The sequence below is a fragment of the Xiphophorus hellerii genome, chromosome 10, assembly GCF_003331165.1.
Source record: "Xiphophorus hellerii strain 12219 chromosome 10, Xiphophorus_hellerii-4.1, whole genome shotgun sequence".
In the NCBI taxonomy this organism is placed as follows: Eukaryota; Metazoa; Chordata; class Actinopteri; order Cyprinodontiformes; family Poeciliidae; genus Xiphophorus; species Xiphophorus hellerii.
In genome coordinates, this window is record NC_045681.1 from 24,336,408 (window position 1) to 24,359,929 (window position 23,522).

General features: G+C 41.9%; 2 protein-coding genes across 5 annotated transcripts in view; one reads left to right on the top strand and one right to left on the bottom strand.

Annotated features, from left to right (window-relative positions):
* Positions 1-105: 105 nt before the first annotated feature.
* Positions 106-18,368, top strand: mbtd1 (mbt domain containing 1). 3 transcript variants are annotated; one of them, XM_032574394.1, is made up of 17 exons: positions 106-272; positions 3,115-3,319; positions 3,783-3,916; positions 4,000-4,114; positions 4,196-4,278; positions 4,364-4,481; positions 5,370-5,504; positions 5,610-5,698; positions 5,805-6,033; positions 6,682-6,737; positions 6,977-7,081; positions 7,187-7,334; positions 8,124-8,206; positions 8,315-8,549; positions 9,816-9,887; positions 13,840-13,989; positions 14,562-18,368. In XM_032574394.1, exons 1-17 carry the CDS (start codon positions 252-254, stop codon positions 14,678-14,680), a joined length of 2,097 nt encoding a protein of 698 aa, XP_032430285.1. In that variant the 5' UTR covers positions 106-251; the 3' UTR covers positions 14,681-18,368. The 3 variants fall into 3 exon arrangements, with proteins under 3 accessions (XP_032430285.1, XP_032430286.1, XP_032430287.1); XM_032574395.1 differs by lacking the exon at positions 13,840-13,989; XM_032574396.1 differs by lacking the exons at positions 9,816-9,887; positions 13,840-13,989; positions 14,562-18,368 and adding an exon at positions 8,749-9,233 and having other exon boundaries at positions 8,315-8,650.
* Positions 18,369-20,091: 1,723 nt separating this feature from the next.
* tmem94 (transmembrane protein 94) overlaps positions 20,092-23,522 on the bottom strand; it is a 29,433-nt gene continuing 26,002 nt past the window's right edge. For both annotated transcript variants that reach the window (XM_032574390.1, XM_032574391.1), the window contains 5 exons: positions 22,931-23,091; positions 22,738-22,832; positions 22,158-22,251; positions 21,909-22,079; positions 20,092-21,473 (listed from right to left, as the gene is read on the bottom strand). In XM_032574390.1, coding sequence (XP_032430281.1) covers positions 21,401-21,473; positions 21,909-22,079; positions 22,158-22,251; positions 22,738-22,832; positions 22,931-23,091 — 594 coding nt within the window. In that variant the 3' untranslated portion in view covers positions 20,092-21,400. The remainder of the gene's footprint in view (positions 21,474-21,908; positions 22,080-22,157; positions 22,252-22,737; positions 22,833-22,930; positions 23,092-23,522) is intronic.

Here is a 23,522-nt window from a genome sequence, read left to right on the forward strand (position 1 = left end):
CATTCGTTTCCTTTAAAGACTTCTCTGTTTTGTTTGTGGATCTGTCGATGACCTCCATTCGGAATTGACCAATCAAAGAAAAGTAGGTTACGCTCGCTCATGCGCAGTTGGGCCAGAGTAATTTGTTGATATCCTATTCACTAGTATTCATTTAGACCTTCGTATTCTATAGTCAGCTTTATCCACAGCGCGGGAGTTTAATTTACAACAGGAAGCAGAGCTAAGATAAATGTTTTCTATATGAGGGGCTGATGGAAGACGCACGGGATTTGGTGAGTGACTTTGAGACATGTTTGGGCCTGAGTTAGCGCTCCTCCTTTGTTGTTATCGCTTACGCTAGCAAGCTAATGCTTCTGACAGGGTTGTTTATTTGAAAGCGCTCATAAAAGCTTTGTGGTATAACCAAAATGATCGAGATTGACCTTAACTTTACACAAAAATGTATGTGTTTTATTTTAACGCAATAAAAACTGTGCTTCTTTGGCAAAAAAAATTAAGAAAAAACGATTTCCGCTAGCTAGTTGTGCTAGTGCTTCTCGACAGAGCTAGCATAACAGGCTAGTTTCAAAGTTCCTCTTATTTTTGTTTCTATTCTTTTTTTCTTAAATGTTGCAGTCTTCTGTTTTGTTCATGTATATTTTTATTTAGACTCTAATTGATGGCAGGAACATTTGCCCAGCGTCTTTGTATGTTTCAGTGGGCTCAAATTCCACCTGTAATAAACTAAAGAGGAAGTAGGAATGTTTTGATGGCACTAAATGCTTGAAATTTGTTCAGGTGTTTGGAATCGACTGGCGAAGAATGTTGGCTTTCAAAACATCTTTTAAAATATGTAGATCAAGAAATCAGGATTTTTGTGATTAGTAGGAATGACCAAACAGATGCGGAATAGACCAGGGTAGTTTTATTTTTCGTCTTGAAAGTTTGCTTAAATTATTTGGTCAATATTAAAGTATATCAAATTGTCCACTTAAAATGTAAAGATATGTTGATCATTTTGGTGGTGTAAAGTCGATGTTTTTAAACTATTCTTTTGAATTTTAAACTCTTATTCACCACGAGCAGCAGAATCATAAGATGAAACTTTTACATCAAGATCCTGCAACCTTTACAGTCCAAAAAGCAATGTTTGACCTCTGTCTACTGTAGTTATTTAAAAAGTCGCGTTTAGAGCTGCAAACGTTACATCACCATTTGATAAAAGACAATGTATGTTTTTAACCATGTATTGTAGCAGATATGCTATTTATAAAGTATCACTATTTTATTGTTAGGTGTAGGTTCTAGAATAAAAAAAAAATAACAAAAGAACGTTTTGCCAAAGGGGATACATTTTCTTCCATGGCATGTTACCTGAGCAGAATGCTAAAAAATAGACATGGTTTTAGATATAAAATAACATTCCTGGTCCTGTGTCATTCTGTATAAAAACTGAAACTGCTAAAACGCACATTTATCATAATATCTATATTTAAAATAATTTGTTGGTGCCTTATATATTTTTTTATATCCAAACATAAACACATTGCTCAAACTTTGCCCAATTACTTATCTACACAGTAATGGTGAACTACACAGTATAATGGTGCCCTTTTTGCAAAGCCCCCTTGCTCCTTCGCCATTTCCTACTTTTGGGGTGTTTGTCCAGAGAACTGTTCGGACTGCAGATGAATCCGTTTGCTGACAATTGAGGCATTTTCAGTACTTGAAGTTTGCTGTATGGAAATTCACTTACATGACTGATGAATATACAGGAACCTCTCAGCAAATGATTCCAGTGACATAAATAACTTTTGAAAATAACCTCTAAGGTGGTATTAAACATATTTTTCACTAAGACCACATTTCTGTATTAATAGTGGGTTTTTTTTTATTGGTCTGATGTAATGATCTTCAATGTTTTAACTGTAAGCAGAAATAATGGCCTGAAAATATCAGTCTGTGTGGAATTAATCTATATAATGTGTCACCTGGTCATAGTTACTTAAAATAAATTCATTTCCAATAATAATTTAGATGCACCTATATATAGGAATCTAAAAAAGTAATGTGGTTTAATCCAGAGTCAATACAATATACAATTAAAATACACAAGAGGTTTAATCATTTTTTTGTATACTGTTTTGTAGACTTTTTTGTATACTAATAGGTTGGTTAATAAAATAAAAGTAAAGGACAGATTGGCAACAACAGACCCTCATTTCTGGGTATGAAATGAGGGTCTGACTTTGTGGAAGTGTGAACTGACCCACTTTGTCCCTGTAAAGTTGCCATCAGTGCCACAGTCTTAGAGAAGCTTTGGTTTAGCAAACTGATTAGTCTTTACCTGCTCCTTGTCTGAATAGTACAAACCTAACCACACTGGTTAAATTAAACTACATTATTTTTAAAACTAAACATTTACATAAATATCTTTTTAACCTTCAATGCCAATTTCCCGTTTTGGTGAAATGCACTAATAGTTATTTCCATGTTGATTTTATATTGATTTTCTCTTAATGAGAACAGAACCATATGAATATTCATCAGCTGCTCTGCTTCACTTGATAAACTTGAACTGTGGTTATCAGGAACAACCATGTTGACAGTTTGTTTCTGGCTGTTACAGTCGAAAAGATATAAATATGGGTGTTTCACAAATTTATTCCATTGCTGCAATTGACATGCTTTAATAATAGGCTCACATGTGCATCAAAATGTGTTTGGTATGACTTAGTTATCACAAAATTTAGCAAATAGTTTTATTTTTGTTGTTTTTTCAGTTGATGTCAATATTGTCATTGATGCCTCTTGGTACCTCAGCTTTAACTTTGGGAATTATTTTAATTATTTGATCCAAAACCTGCAGAACTAAAAGAAATCTCTGAATTTTCACTGCAATAATTATACTTCCTACTCCAGCAGGTATTTTTATGCAAATATGTGTTCACACATCCTCAGTCGACTTTAAAATCCATGACCTGTCTGTATTTTTGCTTGAAGGTAATCATTCAATAATGGTGCATTACAAATGATGCAACTTAAACTGGTGGGCCTGTTTTATGGGTCATGATGTATGTGTGATATTTGTGTAGACATTTTTTTTCCTCTGATCTTTGCCGTTTTCCTGTCAAGGCTGAGCGCACTGCACGTTCAGAGCGGAAGCGCCGGGACTCATTCGGGATGTTTGATGGCTACGACAGCTGCAGCGAGGAGTCCACCAGCAGCTCCAGCTCAGAGGACAGTGAGGATGACGTTGTGCGCTCCATCCCAGCCAGCCTGCCCATCATCAAGAACAACGGACAGGTCTACACCTACCCTGATGGCAAAGCTGGGATGGGTCAGTACATAACAACTGCTTCCTTTGCCTTCTGTTTGAGAATCTTGACAAAACATGTTGAAATGGCACTTCTAGATGGGGATCACTTGGGTTGTTTACCTCTTTTCTTAAGCATTTATTGTTTTAAGTTAGAATTATTTTTAGTTCTCTCTCTTTAAACACTTTATGGAAAGTGTCCATAACGGTTCCACAGTTTAGAGTAACTGAACTGGGAACAAACAGCTTTGTTTCCATGGTTTCCGTGAACATTTCTCCTGTCAGGGTCATGTTTCAGCTACTCATTCACATATTTGGTCTGGCATTTGCATTATAAAAGGGAATGCCTTAGTTTTTATACTCATCTGCTTGGTCTAATCAATTGCAATGGCAGGTATTAGTTTTATATATATATTACTTTGAGTTATGTCTTCAACTTTCCCACTTGAATTAAACGTTTGTGTAATCTATCTTGTGATCTCTCCAGCTACATGTGAGATGTGTGGAATGGTTGGTGTTCGAGACGCTTTTTACTCCAAAACCAAGCGCTTCTGCAGCGTTTCCTGTTCCAGGAGTTATTCCTCAAATTCAAAAAAAGCTAGCATTCTTGCACGACTTCAGGTAAATCATCTGGATTAGGAGCTTGCCAAATCCTGGTATTTCAGTTCACTGATCCTGATGCCTGGCTCGTTTCGTTCCACAAGGGCAAGCCTCCGACAAAGAAGGCTAAAGTCTTGCAGAAACAGCCTCTTATGGCAAAGTTGGCAGCTTATGCCCAGTACCAAGCAAGCCAACAGAACCAAGCCAAGTCTAAATCTGGTAAGTCAGCAAAAAGCATTGATTGTATTTGATGAGTGTATGAGTTGTAGCCTGACCTTCACCTTCCCTGGACCTTCCTAGTCGTTCCTGCAGAGAGCTTTGACTGGGGAAGGTATATCTGCAGCAGTAACACGGTGGGAGCTCCCGTCAGCTGTTTTAAGCATGTAAGTTGCAGCTTGAATATCAACTGGAGAGCCATGAGCTAAACTCTCTTGACTGAATATTGTGCGGGTTTCTGTGTAACATCAGGCCCCTATGGGGACATGCTGGGGAGACATAAAGGAAGGAGTGAGGATTGAAGTGCCCAACTCTGACACCAACCTCTCCACTAAGGTCTACTGGATTGCAGAAATTATAAAGCTAGCAGGTAAGACTGTCAGAAAAGGTAAATGGTTCCAGGGAACAAGCTAGTTTCTGTGCAAATGATTTGTCAGGATATAGGAAAAAAGATTCCAATAAAGTTTTTTGTCATTTTCTAATAGTCCCTAGATAATTTCTCTAGTATGTGTAGGAGGTACACAGATGGTGCAAGAAGATGGCGCTTGCCAGTATTTTATTTTTGAAAAAAGTGTTGACTCTACATTAGAAATGAAAATCTTTCAGCGTCTTTTGATTCAGAAATGATTTTTAACTCGGAAACCAGTTTTTCTATTCAAACGGTCTACAGATTTTGTTTAAGTTATATTACTGACAAGAAGAAAAGACAGTGTACACAAACAGAACATTTATATAAAAATATTCTATAAGATTTATTAAATATAGAATTAATTATATGTTCTGCAATTAAATTCATTCAATTTATTTTAAAAACTGGAAATGATTTAATAAATTATTTCATGTTCCTGAACTGAAGCACATTATGAATGGATTTCAACTGTTACCAACTTCACCAATCAAGCTCAGTGGGCGGGATTAGAACTGAGACCCTGGCTTCTGATTGGCTGCTTCAAACAGCAAGTCAAGACAACTTCCACGTTTGCTTTGACTCTGTCATAAATAATTTATTTATTTGTTAATTTGACACTCTTCATTCTCATTATTAAACTAGTTAATTAGTTAAATTGTCAAGTTGAAAAAAGGAAATAAATGGAAGACGGTGGATTTTTAAGGCTGTTTTTTTCTGACTGTATTTTATAAAAATGAAGTGTTTTTTACAGGGACACAGTAAATAATGTAGAAAATGAATCTAGCGGTTAAACGTAAATTCCATGTGTTTCCATGTTAAAACAGAGGGTTGTGTTCTGTGGCTCTGCAGGGTTCAAGGCACTGCTGAGGTATGAGGGCTTTGACAATGACACCAGCAAAGACTTCTGGTGTAACCTGTGCATCCCTGAGGTGCATCCAGTAGGCTGGTGCGCCTCCAGCAGCAAACCACTCGTACCTCCAAAAAGTGAGCGTTGCTCCTCACTCGTTCAGAGTTTGATCTTGAAGCTGCTAAGTCTCCTTCTCGTTGATGCTAACTGCTGCTGTGACATCTGTCACCTCTCACCTCTAGGCATACAGCATAAGTACTCTAACTGGAAACCTGTTCTTGTGAAGCGTCTCACTGGAGCCAAAACACTGCCAACGGACTTTACTGCCAAGGTGAAACACGCAGCTTCCCACGGTTGCAGCCCAGCTTTGCCAAATGCTTCCTTAAATCAACCGCTAACTCCATGCAGAAAATTTCTGGTCATCTTCCCAACTTCAGGTCCGTGAAAACATGCAATTCCCATTTAAGAAGCTGATGCGGGTGGAGGTGGTGGATAAGAACTACTTGTGCCGGACACGGGTGGCTCTGGTGGAGCAGGTGATCGGAGGACGCCTCAGGCTGGTCTATGAGGACGATGGCCTTGATGACTTCTGGTGCCACATGTACAGCCCTCTGATCCACAACATCGGCTGGTCACGCAGCATCGGACACCGCTTCAAACGATCTGGTAGGAGGTGAAAATATCTCACACACTTTGCACTCCAGTCCATTCTGAGACTGGGCCATGTAGCTAAATGTATTGGGTCATTTGTCCAAATCCTTGATTTCTGGTGTATAAAATCCAATAGTTAGTCATGCAGACTGTTTCTATACACATTGGGTTGTTCTCAGGAGCTCAGTGAACTCCAGCGGTACCATGGTAGGATGAACCTGAGCATTAAGTCTAGTGATTAAAGTTCCTCACTACTAAATATTCCACAGTGGTTGGAGCAGGAGGCTACAGTCCACCTGGCTGTCCTGAGTTCAAGCCCCCATCCTTGGCCCCTTTGTTCCTCTAAGCCTCCTCTCTGCCCCTTCCCCTCTGATTGGCTGATAGATGATGACCGCTAACACCATGACTGAATTATGAATATATCTCATGTAACTGTTTACATCCATCGCTGCCATGATTTTTCTCGGCTTGCCGCATGAACAGGCTTATTCACGTGTTTTTAATTTAATTTTGTATTTGATGGAAGCACTGAAATTGTGAAAGTTTTGACATTAACAGGATATCAGCAAAGATTTTCTCACTTTTGCAATGGAAACTGAGCTATGACAGGACTAGTTTAATTCATTCATTCTTTTTGCTGATGTAGCACTTTTGTTTCCTCAGATGTCCCAAAGAAAGCTGAAGGACAGGTCGATGCCCCCACACAACTCTTTCAGAAGGTAAGAATGTCTGACCTTCCAGTGGTGCAGGACGTGCGTCATGAAGTGTGGTGAGGCGTCTCCTTAAATCAGGGATTCTGTTTAAATGAATAGTTTAAATGAATTTACTAGAATTTACATTGTTTATGACAACCATCATTAAAACTGTCTCTTCTTCCTTAAGAATGTAATGTACCATTTTATTATGCAATCAAACCTTTTATTGAAATGTGTCTGTTCTATCAATGTTATTATCCCAGGTAAAAGACGTTGAGCAGAGTGAGGAATGGTTCAAAGATGGGATGAAATTAGAAGCTATAGATCCCCTCAACCTCTCTGCTATCTGTGTAGCCACGGTAAAAAAGGTGAGCGTGTTCACTTGACGTGATGTGGATGAACAAAGCAACTGATTTTGTTTTCATATTTTGATCACCTCCGAGAGGCAGCCTGATTGACATGTTGCTCTGCAGGTGCTGGCAGATGGTTACCTCATGATTGGTATTGATGGCTCTGAGGCCATCGACGGATCAGACTGGTTCTGCTACCACGCCATGTCTCCCTCCATCTTCCCTGTCGGCTTTTGTGAAATCAACAACATTGAACTCACGCCTCCAAAAGGTACACTTCAGTTTCTCAGCCCACTTTAAGTTTAACCAACATTGTGTTTCAGTAACTCCATTCAGAGGCAGAGTCTAAGTGGCTTTTTGCCCTTGACTTGTCAATAGAAGTAGTTACAGTTCTGCATCAGCTGATATGTAAGCTGGGCCCAGCTGGCTTTCAGATGTAGGGACAGATGATGCGTGTGAGACCAGGTTTTAGATTTAAAACCCTAAACACATGCTTAGAGATCGTTTGATAGAATTTGATGACCAAAAAGAGGATCGCTGCATCCAACTTGGATCGTGTGTGTAGAGTCGAACCGCTCTGACGGTTTTATTTCTGAAAACTCACAGCAGTGCGGAATATTAACATCTCTACTTGTTTCTAAATGAGCAGAGGGAGTTCAGAGCTCTTTAGCTTTATAAGGCTATGTTCACAGCAGGGCTTAATGCTCAATTTCATTTTCATATTATTAAAGACGACCATAATAAGACTTTACATGCCCACCGCGACCCGCATGCGCAGAAGAAGATTGTAAACGTCACACAGCAGCGCTCTCTTTACAAGTGTAATAATGGACGCCACCGTCTATGGATTAAGTTGGTTATTCAGAGCCGTCAGCATCGTCACAGGATCATAGCAACACAAGAGAAGCTGATGAAAACAAAGTGCAACTGTTGGCAATCAGTTTTGTTTTTTTTACTGCGGTGAAAAACTGGATTTGGGTCGTGTTTTCCGGCTTTGTGTACGTAGCCTAACAGATGTTAGGTTCTGATTGGATCTTTTGTTTCCTTGGCTGTCCTCCAGGGTACACAAAGCTGCCATTTAAATGGTTTGACTACCTCAGAGAAACGGGCTCAGTAGCTGCACCTGTCAAACTCTTTAACAAGGTAAGATTTACTGGCCTTCTTTATCCTCTGGAGTTAGAAGTGACCTCTTGATTCAGTTCCTTTCCTTCCCTTGGTGTGTATAAACCGCCTCTACCATGCGGCTTCCAGGAGGTTCCCAATCACGGTTTCCGGATAGGCATGAAGCTGGAAGCCGTAGATTTGATGGAGCCACGGCTGGTGTGTGTTGCCACGGTGACGAGAATCGTCCACCGGCTGCTAAGGATCCACTTTGATGGCTGGGAAGACGAGTATGACCAGTGGGTGGACTGTGAGTCACCAGACCTCTACCCAGTGGGCTGGTGTCAGCTGACAGGCTACCAGCTCCAACCACCTGCCTCACAAAGTAAGAACCTCATGCAGCCCAGTTCCCTCATCCTCCTCTTTCTGCACCTGGATCCTGGTTCCCTGCTTCATATGCACATACACATGATGGCGCATCAAAGAGTCAGACAATCAGCAGGTCTGCTGACGATTCAGTCAGCAGATTCAACAGCTGGGTTCAGATCCTTCTGATTCTTCACATTTCTGTGACATCGTTTCAGCTCCAGAGCTCAACGACATGAAAGAAGGAACTGAGACTCAATAACGTGGGACGATGCCAAAACAGCATCAACCTACAGAGATCCTGAACAATAAGACCTCTCTAAAGTAACTTGCACATTTTTATCAGTTCATGAACACTGCGAGGCGTTGATGTGATGGCGCTATCCACTTATGGAGAGATTTTGTGTTGTTGCATGAGTTATTTCAGGACATGGTGTCTGCTGTAGGGTCAGTCAGATCCAGAAAGGATGAAATGTGACCAACATGTTAGAGAGAGATTCACATACTCATGTAACATCCGGGTCTCCACTGATCAATACAGACTTGTGAAAGTCTAACATGTAAAACCATCACTGCAGATATCTGACCCAGTTAGTATCTGTTTAATGTAAGCTGCCAGCTAAATGAACTGTGGTAACCCTCTGTGGGATTTTTTATTTTTTACCACAATCCCTTCAGGTAAATAAAAGCTGCTACAAATGCTTTTTTTTTCTAATGATCAATTATTCCTTGGGGGGGAAAAAACTTATTTATATATTTACTTTTAATAATTTTTTTTTTTTTTTTAAATAATCTCACAAAATAAAATGTACCGTAGGTAAAATTTTTCATTTAACAGTGTCAGTTATTTGTATGACGTACCAGCTCTGACATGACAAATGTAAATGTTTTTATTTATAATTTAATTAACACGTTACTTACTTGCATGAATTTTGATGAGTAAAAGTCGAATCGTATTTTCAGGGGTTTTTTTTACATGCAAAAGTTCAGAGCGGAACCTTTGTATTGTGTTTCTGTCACGTCCACAAATCTGATGCACAAGCAATGTCTGCAAACATCAGCACTGGATGACAAAGCCGCTTCTCTCTGCCCAATTTTAGTTCACTGCTGCTTCTAAAAATAATCTGATTGGATGTTGGAAAAGCCTATTGTTGTGCTAGGAGAAGCTATTCAAACCTGATTTTAAAAAAAAGTTTAATTTTGTGTTGTTTCCTCCCCTCCTCCCACATCCTAGTTTGTGTCCTTTATTGATGCCATGAGTTTGAGTTTTGGTCTCTGTTTTCAGGTAACAGAGACACGCCTCTGTCTGTGCCCAAGCAGAAGAAGAAGACTCCTCAGTACAAAGGACAGAAGAAAAGTCAGTATGCTTTTATGCTCGGTGTCTTTCCTCTTTCTCTGTCTTTCCTCTTCCTCTGCCTGTCACTCGCTACTTTGGTGCTGGAAACTCATGCAAAATGTTTTTATTGGACCCAACGTGTCACATTGCACAACGTAGGGAAAAGAGGAAAGTTGAGATAACTCTCAGAAGCAGAAAGGATTGTGTCAGACCTTTCGGTTTGTGTTAACATCACCCAAAACACAGTGCTAATGTGAACACTAGTGGACAGTGGTAAACTCGGATTAGTGGTCAGGAGGTTGAAGAGTTTCTTTCAAGTCACGGGGGATGTTGCTGCATTTGGGGGGCTTCCACTGAAGATATGGCTTCCAGGGTCTGAAGGTCACCTGAGTGTGGACAGCTGCAGTGGTGGAAGCTTTCAAACTGAACAAGGCTGTTAAGGGCTGGTAATCTCGAGGAACTCCTGAAACAGCAGATGGTTTTAATGGCGGTGGACCTAATGTAGTTGTAGGAAGGGTGGGAGGAAAACGAAGAGGCGAGGTTGAAATACTTTTGTTTGACCTCAAGAAATATCGACTCAAAAGGGAAAATGGGGCGGGAAGTGAGTCCATCGCCAGGGGACAGTGGTGGATGCTGAAGGCGACATGTTTTTGCAGCATTGTGGTTGATAATGTGGCATTGAGGTCTGGGGCCGATCCCACTCTAAAAAAAAAAGTCTGTTCCAGACATCGATGGATCCCAGGATCTGTGAGAAAGTTTACTCCCTAATGTTGGTCAGGAGGTTCTGACCTTCAGAAGGAGCAGTGTGGCTTTCACCCTCGTCAACAAACTGACTGTGGAGCAGATCTACACTGTGGTGGAAGTTTGCTTGGCAGATCTGTGGGTCTGAAGAAGGTTCTGGTTCATCTGTGCAACATCTTGTGGAGGTGCTGCCGGGCGCCGGGTTCTGTTGATGCCTTAGGGCCGTCCTGTCCTTTCACAGGACGGCCAGAGCAAGAGCCGCCGCCGCTGCTGCTGCTGCAGATGATGATGATGATTTTGCTGGTCAAAATTATTTTTTTAAAGTATTTTTCCCAGTTAGTCGACAAGTCGATGTGTATTTGAATTCATGAATGACCTGGGAGAGCCAATGACAATGACAGTGTTTCATTGTTACAATGGCAATAAAGAGTGTATTGTACTTTTCATGTTGGCCTTTTTATATACAGAGTTTTAAAGAGAAAAAAGAATTGAAGCTGTTTTGGATTAAACCTGCAACATAAAATAAAAAGGTACAACAGTTGGTCATGTGTACCCAGGAAAAATGTCTTCCTGTTGCTCTGAGTCCAGAAAGTGGTTCTGGTTTTAGCTTCCTTGTCTTTTTGGTTAATTATGCAGCATTGGGTGAGGCATTGATAAAAAATATACAAATATGTAAAAAAAATAAAAAATAATTCCAGTTCCAGTCAAATGCAGGGATTGCAAACAGTGACACAGAGAGAGTTTGTAAAGCTGCTGGTTTAATATCAGAGACATTTTGGATGTCAACTGAAATCCGTACAGATGTTATAGATGAATGACATGAAAGCAACGACATTAAAGTTTCTACTAAATCAGGGTAGAAATAGTTTTTTATAATTATACTGCTGATTTTTATGCAAGTTTACTCATTGTATCTATGGAAACACACTGGAATTGAAAATTTTCTAAAAAACAAAATTAACTGCAATGAATTAAATTCAGAGGAATCATCATTTTTGCAGCAGCATCCCACCATACTGATGTCTGAAACTCGATGTTGGAGCTGCTTTTGACCAGACTTTGCTCAGTTGCTGTTCACATACGAGCTACATTTTCCACTAAATGTCTCAGCAAAAAAATAGATATATTTTTAGGAAAAATAAACTGACTAAAAGACAAATGTTCTATCAACAGTTTGAGGCCGTCACTCATGTCTCAGTGCGCCACCTGCTGGGCTCCCTTCATGAGTCTTTGTTTCAGAGTTCTGTGCAGCTACCTTGATGCTTCTGTCGTGATGCGCTGTGATTGTTTTCCTGGGTTTCAGTCAGTGTATAACTCTGGAACGTCATCATGATAATGTGCAGTAACAGGTGCCTGTGCTGTGGGCTCAGACTTTAGATCTTCCAGCGTTTCCCATCCTCTGAGTCCGTTTTCAAATTAAGAATACCGTAGAATATATGTCAGGTACAGAGTTTCCCCCAGAAAACCTGCGGAGCCCGATGTAGGGGCGCTAGAGCGAGTGGCCCACTGGGTCTTTGTTAAAAAATGTTCTGTTAAGAAAAATGTGAGATGCATGAGCAGGCATCATAATTCATCATAATCATAATGTCATATGTGAGGCCAACGGGAAGGTGCAGTGACGATGCATTTGGTCAGAATCAGAATTGCTATCGTATAATAAACAAAATTTGTTTTAGTCCAGCCCATCCAAAGACCAGCAAAGAAACAACGTCAGACATGGGTAGACAGGCGCCTGAGGCTGCAGCCAGCATGGGAAGAGCTGCCCTTTCATTTTATGAGAATAAAAATATGAGGAAAGTTTGTTGTTCAAACAAAACAACTGTTAAACTGTTTGGCCAAAAATAACGAGAAGAAAGTTTAGAGGAGTAAACTAAGATCAAACCTAAATACACTTAAATTAATGACAAGAATGGTGGCGGGATTGTGTGCTGGTTCTGTGTGAACTCCTGCTTTCCTCTTTTGTTTTTCCCTTCTTTTTCTTTGGCTGAAGGAGGAAAAAAAAACCTCTGCACACGAGAGAGGACATTTGGGAGGTGTTTATTGCTATGCAGGGGTGTGTGTGCGTGCTGGTGTGTGTGTTTGTGAGTAAGTCTGTGAACACTGTCCCAGATAGCGACCCTCTACACCCCCAAGCATTAGTCCTTGATAGTTGGGAGCGTTGGGTCAGGTCCACAGAAATCAGTTCAGCAGATAGCCTCGAGGTTTATATAACATCCAGGAGAATTTGAGATAGCCAGCCGTCCGAGGCCGACGCAGAGAGAGCCAGTTCAGATGACGGTTGCTTTTGGTCAGGCTGACTCTGTTCGTTTTTCCGTCTTGAATGTTGGAAAAGCCTATTGTTGTGCTAAAAGAAGCTATTCAATCCTGATTTGAAAAAAAGTCCTCACTGGAACGGCCCATCCATCCACACACACAAAAACGCGCACGCACACACACGTTTGCGTGGCTATCTACAGCCTAAACCTTACCCTTATCCTAACCTTAACCAAAACTCAATTCACATCTTAGTGCTAAATCTAACACCTGGCCCAAAAACAGTGTTTCCCCTTGTGGGGCCAGGCTTCAGTCCCCACAAGGGGAAACACTGTTTTCTCCTTGCCTTGTGGGTCCCCACAACATAGTATGTATCAGGAAAATGGTCCCCACAAGGAATTACAAACAAACTCACACACACACACACACACCGGTCAGGCGGCCTAACTACGACCAGGACAGCTGCCAAGATGGTGCACACCCAGTTCAGTGTGTCAACTGTAACCCTAAATTATTTTTGTCTTTACTTCTACTGTTGTATAAACAAGCCTGTACAAAACAAACAACACTTAGTTTGGTGGGGAGGCAAGTAAAGCCTGGTGGCCCGCCAGGCTGATAACACACTGAGAAAAACCCTGAGGTAGTTCATAGTGGGCAGGATGGAAATATGGACGCGGCAAATATCAGACACTGGAAGCAAAAGGTACGAGGGAGAGAGGGAAGAAGAAGTAGGTTAGAAGTGTGCAAGGAAGGACAGAGAATGCAAAGGTAGGAGGGACATGAATGGTGGCAGTGAGAGCAGCTCACCAGGGGCTTATTCAGATGGGAGAGTGGATGATCTTCCCAGCAGTGCTTCATTGAAGGTGACATCCTGAGCTCTAACCTTTTACTTTCCTTCTTGGTTCATGATTGAACTGCTCAACTGAGCCCTGTGTGCAATAAGCCCCTGGTAGCTGACCCCAGTCTGGTTGGTGTTTAGAGAGGAAGATTCCGGTTGGTCGACGGCCCTTCAGTCAGTCAGGCAGGAGGAGGAGCAGCTTCTCAGGAGACGAAGAGCACAGCCCACCCACTTACTGTGTCCAGGGGCCTGCTCGGCCCCGAGCACACCTGCACCCCATCCGCAAATCAGGTAATGGCACACTTCTGACTACATGAGATGGACCAGGAGCCCCAGAGGCTCAGGAGGCGGGGCCTCTGTGTGGAGACGCAGGCAGCTGCTGCTGCCCGTCTCTGGTTGGACCCGTCGCTGTCCCCTTTTAGAAAACCTTTTATTTCTGTTTTACTTGATGTTCTCAGTGCTTGACCTCCGGGGGCCAGTGGAGCGCCTGCACTGCAAAAACACTAAATCTTACCAAGTATTTTTGGTCAAGTTTCTAGTGCAAATATTGACATATTTGCACTAGATATTAAGGAATCCATTAGTGGATTGTTTGACTTATGAAAAAAATGTCTTGTTATATTGAAATAATCCACCAATGGAACTAGAACATTTTCATCAATATTAAGGAATTATTGACTTAAAACAAGCTCCTATATCTTGCTGAAAAGTTACCTGTAAATAATCTTTCTTATTTCAAGTGTACTAAGATATTTGCACTGGAAACGTGAGCAGAAATACTTGGTAAGATTTGAGTGTTAGTGCAGTGAGCTGCGTGTGCAGCAGCGTGTCTGATCCCTGCTCTCTCTGCTGTCCCCCTGCAGAGTCTCTGCTGCGGATGAAGGAGGACCCGGCCGACGGGGACGAGTTCACCTTCACCCAGGGAACCTCGGACCAAGAGAGCAACGGCTCAGGCAGCTACTACATCAAACAGGAGCCATGAAGGGGCCCCGACAGGAAGAGACGACACAGATCTGGAAGCCTGTCGGACCGGCTTCAGGATTACTGAGAAACCCAATCGGGAACATGTCTGAACTGCTGCTGCCCGGCAGCTGTGGGTACCGGATCTCTGAGTTCCGACCCGACCCGACCCACAGACTCACTGAGCAGCTGTCACTGAGCCAGAGCTTCAGTTGTGTTGTTGCTTCGGTTGGTTTTTGGTTTTTGGCAGACGACAGAGACCTTTCCTTTGGAGCAGTACGGACAGATGGCGTTTGGTTTGTTTATAGTACTTGAAGATTTGAATTGATTTCTACTATTTTTGGGGTTGTTCGTTTTTGGGGTTTTTTTGTGTTGTTTCTGTTGCATTAACTTCTTCGGTGGCTGTGTGGAAAATGTAACTTGTTGTTCCTTAAAATCTTTTAAATTTTTTTTTTTTTTTTTTACTCAGAGGTCTGTGGAATCCAGGTTCCAGATGTACATAAGACAGACTGGTAGAGGTCCAGTGCAGCTCAGCATTACTCTTCAGCTCTTCAGCTCTTTGTGTTTCCAGCTCAGCGTTGTTCCACAGAGCGCAGCGTGTAAATCTCTTCCAGCTTGTAGGCTTCTGATCAAAGTTTAGCCAGTTTCAGTCCCAGCAGCTTCCCCTCAACAAAACTTCTTCCTTTCATTCGTAAGCCAACCGCTGGTTTCCCACGACAACCAGCTTGTGGGTAGGACGTCGACAAAAGCTGAGGGAAACTTTTTGGCGCAAGATCCCCAAAATGTTCTGAATCCTAATTGTCCCCAAAAACCCTTCAGCCCATTCCGTCGTGTTTCCAATGTGTTGTTGTTAACTCTGCATGATGTTTCCATGGGAACAGGCTGCCAGTCGCCCTCCCTCAGTCTGATGCTGACGGTCTTAGCAGCGGCGGCGGTGTGATCAGACTGGAACGGAACGTGTTCGGGGGGAGGAGCTGCGCTGCTCCTGTGGAGTCGGCTCATTTACTGTTTCTTTACTGATTAAACACTGAATGCGCTCTACTGAGGAACCTTTCCGCTCAGGCTGGAACGATCCCGCAGCCCTCTAAACAAGCTGTTTTCATTATGTCCATTAGTAATATGTGGGTAATATTTAGTGTTTTTTGTTTGTTTTGTTTCTCTGTGCTCCTGTGTGTGAGATCTGAGCCACAGAACGACACGATGCACTGCTTCCCCTGCAGTCCAGGCCACAGGCAGGAACACACAGAGCTCCACTTCCACATTCATACAGTCTAACACAGATATATAAATATACATATATAATAAGATGGGACTCGTTGGGTCGTTTAAGCTAGACGTTAGCAGCTGTTTATCTTCTACCTCGTGATGCTGACAGCTAACAGATCAACCACAGGATGAGACGGATGATGGCAGCCATATGCAAACACATCCTGATCCCTTAGTGATCCACACCAAACACATCCATTCCTTCTCCTGCATACCAGGTCGTCTCATGTCAATGTTATGCAATACCAGAGCTTATATTGTTTGGTTATATGAAATAAAATTTATCCCAGCTGCAGCCTCTCAGATCATTATGGAAATGTAAGGAATAGAGTGTCTAACAGAAGCTTCTAACTGTGATTATTCAGGGGTTTCCATGGAATTGGCGCCGGATGGAGATGCAGAGCAGACGGTAGAAGGTCCACACATAGGCTCAGAGTCACTTCTCAGGATGTGTTCCTTTAGCTGCAGCTGGAGCTGTTGTTTTGGACCAGGGGTGGGGGAGGTGGGGGGTTCAGGATCTGCAGGGTTTTGGGAACTTGAATTGTTTTCATATTCATTATTCTTCTCTGGAGCCAAAGCAGTGAGCCGATGCGTCAGCCCCTCCACTGTCAGCAAATCCAAGTCAAATTCTCTTTCTGCTAAATCTAACTGACTAGAATTCAGTTTTTGGTTTCAGTTACAGTTATGTTAGCGGTAGGGTGCCACCGATTGCAGTTTTCTGGTCCATCCTGGATATTTTATTTTTTTCTCTTTCCTGGAAAGTAGCTCAGTTAGCAACAGTGTGGTGTTGCTAACTGAGCATGTGCAGACGTGACAGGATATCCTCTGTGCAGAGGATAAAGTTGACGGCGGCTGATTTTCAGATTTTTCCCGTAGATACGATCGAGTTGTCATGTAAATCTGAATGAAGGGCAGGTCTGAGCCATCGGTGCACCTGCACTTAGCAACTTTTACTCTTTTTGTCATTAGTGTGGGAAATATTTGACTTCTGTGATCTAAATGTTATTCAGATATGAGAGCAGGTTTGTAAATCTGATGGAGAAGCAACAGCATCAAATCTGGTTTCGGCACAATCACAACCAAACGACTGTTAATCACATTTAAAATGAACTTTTTAACCAAGACTAGCTTGGAGTTTGTTTACTGAACCTTTCTCTGTTTTTAGTGCTGCAAAAACACAACCAGATGCAATGACCCATTTACACTTTCAGCAATAATTTATAGAGGTTGTAATGATTCCAAATGCATTTATGGTTTAATTTTTTATCAAAGGAGATCACCTCCTTTAAGACTTGTGATAACAGCGTGCGCTGTGGTCACGGTTGTATTTGGTTTGGAAACATTCTGCCTCAGGTCTGCCAATCCTGAAGGATCTGTGGTTTCCTGATGGATGCAGCTCATGTGAAACAGCTTTTAAAGGAGCAATAAAGGACAAGGGTGCGAATCGCTGCACATTAGTTCTGTTTGAGGTAGGATGAAAGCATTAATGTTTTGGTCCCAAAAGCTGCTGCTGCTAAAGTAGGAGGAGACGAGAACATCACTGTTAGATCTAGGAAATGATTCTTGTAGATAAGTCAACGCTCCAGTGTCAGCCTGACCCTGCTGCTCATGGTCAGCCGCACAGGACAACATGGAAGTGATGATTTGGACTCATTTGCAGAAGATTTTGTCCAGACGTGCTGAGCTGCAGGCCCCCTGCTCCCACCCCGTACACACCGTCTCGTCTCTGTCCTGGGTCGCTCTAGATGTTGTTGGTCGTCCTCCAGTCGGTGTCTGTGGTCAGGAGCATCTGGAAGTCCAACCCCACCGAGAACTGACAACTGTTTTTGGAAATGGGAAGCTCAGGTCTGCTTTTCTGCAGTTTAAAGGTTTCATTGAAATGTTGTGAAATTAGAAGCTAAATTTTGCCCAAGAAGGTCAACTGCAAATGAGTTTTTAATGGATTTCTAAAGAACCGGTAACGACCGACTGTTCTTAGGTGATTGACTCGTTCTCTTGGGGTTTCCCTTGAATTTGTCCCTGGTGGTTCTCCCTGCCCCCCTCCCCCTGCAGATACTAACACGGGTCTTTTGTATGTAATAGCCCTCAAATAAAATCATGATATAGTGGTGCTATATATAAATATATATATATATTTATATTTGATAAGAATGACATATTGTCTTGTTACTGTCAGAAGATAATTGTGTGTTCAGATTATGGTTTATGGGGTAAAAAAAAAATCTATTTTGGATACAAATTTAAATTTAGTTGGGTAAATTTGTGCTGTGATAAATAAAGCTTTGATAGACTTTGTAAATAAAGCCAACTGTTTGGACCAACTATAATGAAAGGTTTTCTTTGTTTTCCTTGTGTTACAAACTGTTTTCCGCATGGCTGTGAAAGTTTATCTGGTGGTTTTTGTAAAATCGGACTTTTACACTGAATAAAGAGCTTATGACGTCTGACGCTCGGAAATCCTTTTTCTCAGAAAGTTGAAGGAAATGATTTTCTTCACACAACAGAAAAACACGAGTCCTTTACCAATGATCCGTTTAATTCTCAGATATAATCGAGACACAAACAAATCCGTCTGAATATACACTTTCAAATCTGCAGCATGTACATTGTTGACTGTCCTTATGGAAGCATCTCAGTTCATGCAGAACCAAACAGTAAAAAAAAAAAAGTTTTCTTCTGTTCTTGGTTTTACTTTAAAAACATTCATCTGGAATTTCAAATAAACTTCTTTCAAAAAAAACTCCTGCTGACTTTCAGTAACATGGAAAAGTTTCCAGCCACCAATAATTAGCTTTGCTTTCTTTAGTATGAAAGCTTTTTAGAAAGCCTGTATAATATATGACTTTATATAACTGATGAGTTCAGTGAAAGCCCTGACCTCAGTGTGACCAGTAGTGACCATCAGAGGAAGACGACCAGCACACACCAGGCTGCTTGGCCTCAGGCTTTTATTTAAGTCTCAGTTCTGTCAGTGTTTTTAAAAACTCTGCATGAAATACAACATGTAGTTATGGCAAGATTTCCAAATAAAATGATCAAATTCAAGCTAACAGCATTCTGTCACATTCCAGCACGGCCAGGATCGATGTGTGTGTTTTTTATTTTATTTATGACGCTTATTTTAAAGTATTGTTTTCTCTGATCTGAAGACTGTAAGGGAGCGATCTGCTCTCAGGTTGATGCTCCGGTCCTTCCTGTGGCCGTGACCCCGCCGTGACCCCACTGTTTCCCGGCCAGCTTTCCCAGATTCACCTAATAATCAAACATTTTTAGATTATTATAGGACCAGAATCTCTGGATGCTTTTTAGCCAATTCAGATATTAAATCTCTGCACCATAAAATTGACTTCTATAAGTTGAGATCCTTCAGCTGAGTTTTAGATTAAAACTAGAGGCTGAAGCAACTGAGGCATAAAATGCATCTAGAAGAATCTGGTAATTCAGCACAAACATCCATTAACAAAGTCATAATGTAGTAAATTTGGCTGAATGTAGGTATGAATAAAACAAGTCAATCTGGATCCAAACGCAGCAGAGAGAAAAGCTTGTGGGTCATGATGTTTTTAGAAGTAGTGACAGACAGCCTCGTTTATATGAAACCCCAATGTTAACAATATAATACATCCGTTAAAAAAAATTAATTCAGGTTTTATGGCAAGTTGTCACTTCCAGTGAAAAGTTTGGTTGTTTTCAAGCACCAACAGATTCCGACGTTTCGGTACATTCAGCAGCAGCTGCAGGAAATAGTTCCCAACAAACTGGACTCAGTTTCCATGCAGAGGGCAGAAGTTCTCACGTGGTTGAAGAACAAGGAATTATGGGATTGTACTGGCTCATTAGGACTCAAAAGTCGGAAAAACTGGACTCGAAACTCTAACCTGTGAGTTTGGATAGATCTTCACACCGAGCCAAAACTCAAAATCAACATGGCTGCCACGCTACTACAATAGTGACAGCTGCAGTAATAAATGGCCGCCGTTCTCTCAGCTCGCTCCATAAAGTCCGCGGCAAATCTGTTAGCGCACATTTTGCCCACGCTCCTTTATTGTGGGAATGGCTAACAGCGGCTAGCAGTTAGCCGGTTACTGAGCTAAACGGAACAAATCCCTCTGGGTTTCTGACTAATGGAATACAAAAAAAATAATCAAAACAATACATTTTTTTATCTTTTTTTTTTAATCATAAAATCTCATCTCTTTTTCAATAATTATTAAAAGTATCAATTTAAATGCCGTTGTTTGCTGAAATGCTCATCTTTCTGATTGGCTGCCAGTCAAATTTATGAACCTGCTTTGTTCCTCAAGCAACCATAGCAACCATGAAATGCACAAGAAATGCCAGGTGTGCCAGTAGGTTTTTAAAAATATAGATTTTATATAAACGTGCATATTGACACTTTTGAGTGGAAATCACATGGCAGAAATATTTTACTATTTTAAAGAAAATTTTGTTTGGATCTTCTACAATTGTTATATACACGTGTATATGCATACACATATCTACATACATATGTATATGCTTATACATATGTATATGTGTATATATGTATCAAACCTATTGTGTGGCAGAACATGGGGACTGCATGCACCAAACACTGTGACACGCTGCAGACGGACACACAGGGACAAACAAAATGATCTCCAACATTTTATTTTCACTGGAAGTGGTTGTTTAACAGCAGTAGTGAGAACTCTAACCAGTAGCCGGGTTCATGGCATCCTATTGCTGAACTGTGCTGGTGCATGCTGGTCTCAGCTCGGGTGACCATGATGATCTCAAGTGATTGGCTGAGGAGGTCTCCAGGGAAACCGTTCATATCATGTTTGTAAAGAAGTCAACTAAAAATCCAAGAGATGAAATAAAAGCTTTAAAAAGTGTTCAAAGTTATTGAGAAATAGTTCAGGACTTGCACTAAATATTCTCCACTTCCTTAGGTTACTATTTTTCTCCACAGCTTATTTTAGGTCATTTCTCTGAAATTCTTGCACACATTGAGGCTCCATAGTTTCAGGCGGTCATGTTTTTTTTGTTGTTTTTTTTTAGCCCTACATTTACATTTAAAGAAGGGGGAAAAAAGGATGCCACGTTTTTGTGAAGACTGATGAACTATGATACACAGTGATGAGGTGAATGTCAGCTGCAGCGCTCTACGGGACGTGGAGCATTCCTGGAGAACATGCACATGGATCCTGGTGGTGGAGAACAGAGCGGAACCTGGGGAATATACAGTAAACATGTCCGACAGCGTTCCTCACGCCTCTACTACCACGCGGAGGTGCCGCAGGTCCAGCTCCGGCTCTGGCCCCGGCTCGGCCAGCTGCAGCAGCAGGTCAACCACCGTCCACCATGACACCTGCTCCTCCCTGCAGGGGGAGCAGAAAGGCTGCTGGTTTCTGGAGGGAACCAGCCGGCGCCCAGAGCTGCCAGAACATCATCGTCCTCTGATGACGGCAGTGAGGTGGGGGGGGAGGGGGCTTTAGAAAGGAGAGTTCATCCCAAGTTTTGTTTCAAACTGCAGCTTCTGTCTCTTCTGGTACCGAACCCGATCCCTGAAGAGAGCAGAGAGAGAAATGAGCTGACATGATGGAGGTGAGCAGAACCCTGCGATGTTTTTTTTTTTTTTAGAAAACCATGCATGGTTATAAAAAATAAAAAATAAATTAAAACAACTGTTTTACAGGATTTTATAAACATATGCTACTTCTTTTTTTTTTTTTAAACCAAAGTGGGATATTTCAGATTTTCTTTTACTGTGTTTTATGTCTGATTTCTTGTCACTAACAGACACTTTTCCATTGCTGCTGCTGTTTAAATCAAAATGTTTTACTTGAATCGTAAAGGGAAACTAAACGTTGCAAAACTCTTCTGCTCTGACTTTGTATTTCAGCCGTTTGAGTTTATCGGTTTTTATGTATCCATATCTCCGCCACCTCTTCTGCACACGCTGCGTTTACTGGGACGTTCTGGCTCTGGTGTCAACGTACCGTATCTCATGCAGCTTCACCACTTCGTTGACCAGCACTACCAGCAGCGGGGACAGGGAGGCCAGCAGCCACACCTCCAGGGGAATGCTGGCCAGGCTGAAGGTCAGAGGGCTGCTCTGGTCCCGCCACAGCTGGTAGTCCACCGTGGCCTGAACGCCCTGGCCCAGCAGTCTGGCGACAACGTGAGCAGGTTAGGAACTGATCTCAAGAGGAGCTGTGTATGTGCTGGACATGAGGAGGAGGACTTACACCACGGGCACAGTGAGGCACCACCAGGTGTTGTTGAAGGGAGTCTTCCTCCACAGAGGCTGGGAGCGGTGGACGTAGCTGAGGGAGATCGCCACTGAAAACAACCGCAACACTCTAAACGCACAAAGAACACCAACCGCGCTGCGCCTGTGTGTGCAGTGGTGGGCATTTATCGTATCGCTAAGTATTTTTATCGGGATAAATTTCTCAGGATAAAAATTTGGATTTATTGTCGCAATAAATCTAAATTAGTTTGAAACCCCACAAAACTGTCCGCATTGCTGGAATTGTTAGTGTTTAGTATTTTCTCCACTGTTTGTTCAGTAAATATCAATACATTTGAGAATATGATTAAATGCAGTTACTGTGGGGAGCTTTGTGATACAAATCACTTTGTTACGTGACTGGTGACCTAAAGCAGCTGATCACTAATGATCAATATTTATGTTTTTGTCTGATTGCTGTGTCATGCAGTGGCAGCTAGAAAAGAGGTAACACATTGTTTTTATTGTCACTTTCATCGTTATCACGATAATATCACTAAATATCGTGGAAAAACTTTGCGTCCATTTTGCCCCACCTGTGTGCAGCACTAGAAAACCAGCCATGAGCTTCTGGGTCAGCAGCAGGCCGTTGGACAGATCACCAAACCACTCCAGAGGCTGTTGTGATGAGCTGCAAACACACACACACGCACACACACACCGACACACACAGAGGTCAGACATGTTTGATATTCCATGTTTATTACCGATTCGTCTCCTGGTACGTACCTGGCTGTGAATATGGAGCTGCATGTTATGGAGTTGTTACTCAGGGTGAGGTTGGTGCCAACAGGACACACAGTCTGCAGGGTGAAGCCGAACACCAACAGGTACACACACACCGAGAGGCCGAACTTTAAGAAGAAACAGCCCAGGAAGTAGTTCTGAGTCTGGAAGGACGGGAGAAGAAGAAAACAGTCAGACTCACCGAGAAACGTTCTGGAAATTTTTTGTGCAGGAAAGAAACTTTTCCAAGAGCTTTGATGAGATGTTTCTGTCAAACTAAAACATGTTTGTTGTTGTTTTTTTTTTATTCAGCCAGATTAAAACCAGCTCCAGCACTGGCTCTGCTCTCAACTCATTTCTATTCAGAGGTACTTTATCATTCTTAACAGAAAATGAGGAATTGTTGTAACTCCTATTATCCAGATTTCTTCAGCGAGTTGTTAATGCTGGCGGCTGTGGACAGAAAGGATCGCCTGTAGCAGTCTGTATTACAGCCATTCTAAAGAAGCTTCTGACTGAAGACACTATCTAGCTGTATGACAGTCTGATGAAGAGGATGCTCAGGGTTGATCCTCCTCCTGCTTAAAGCCTGTGA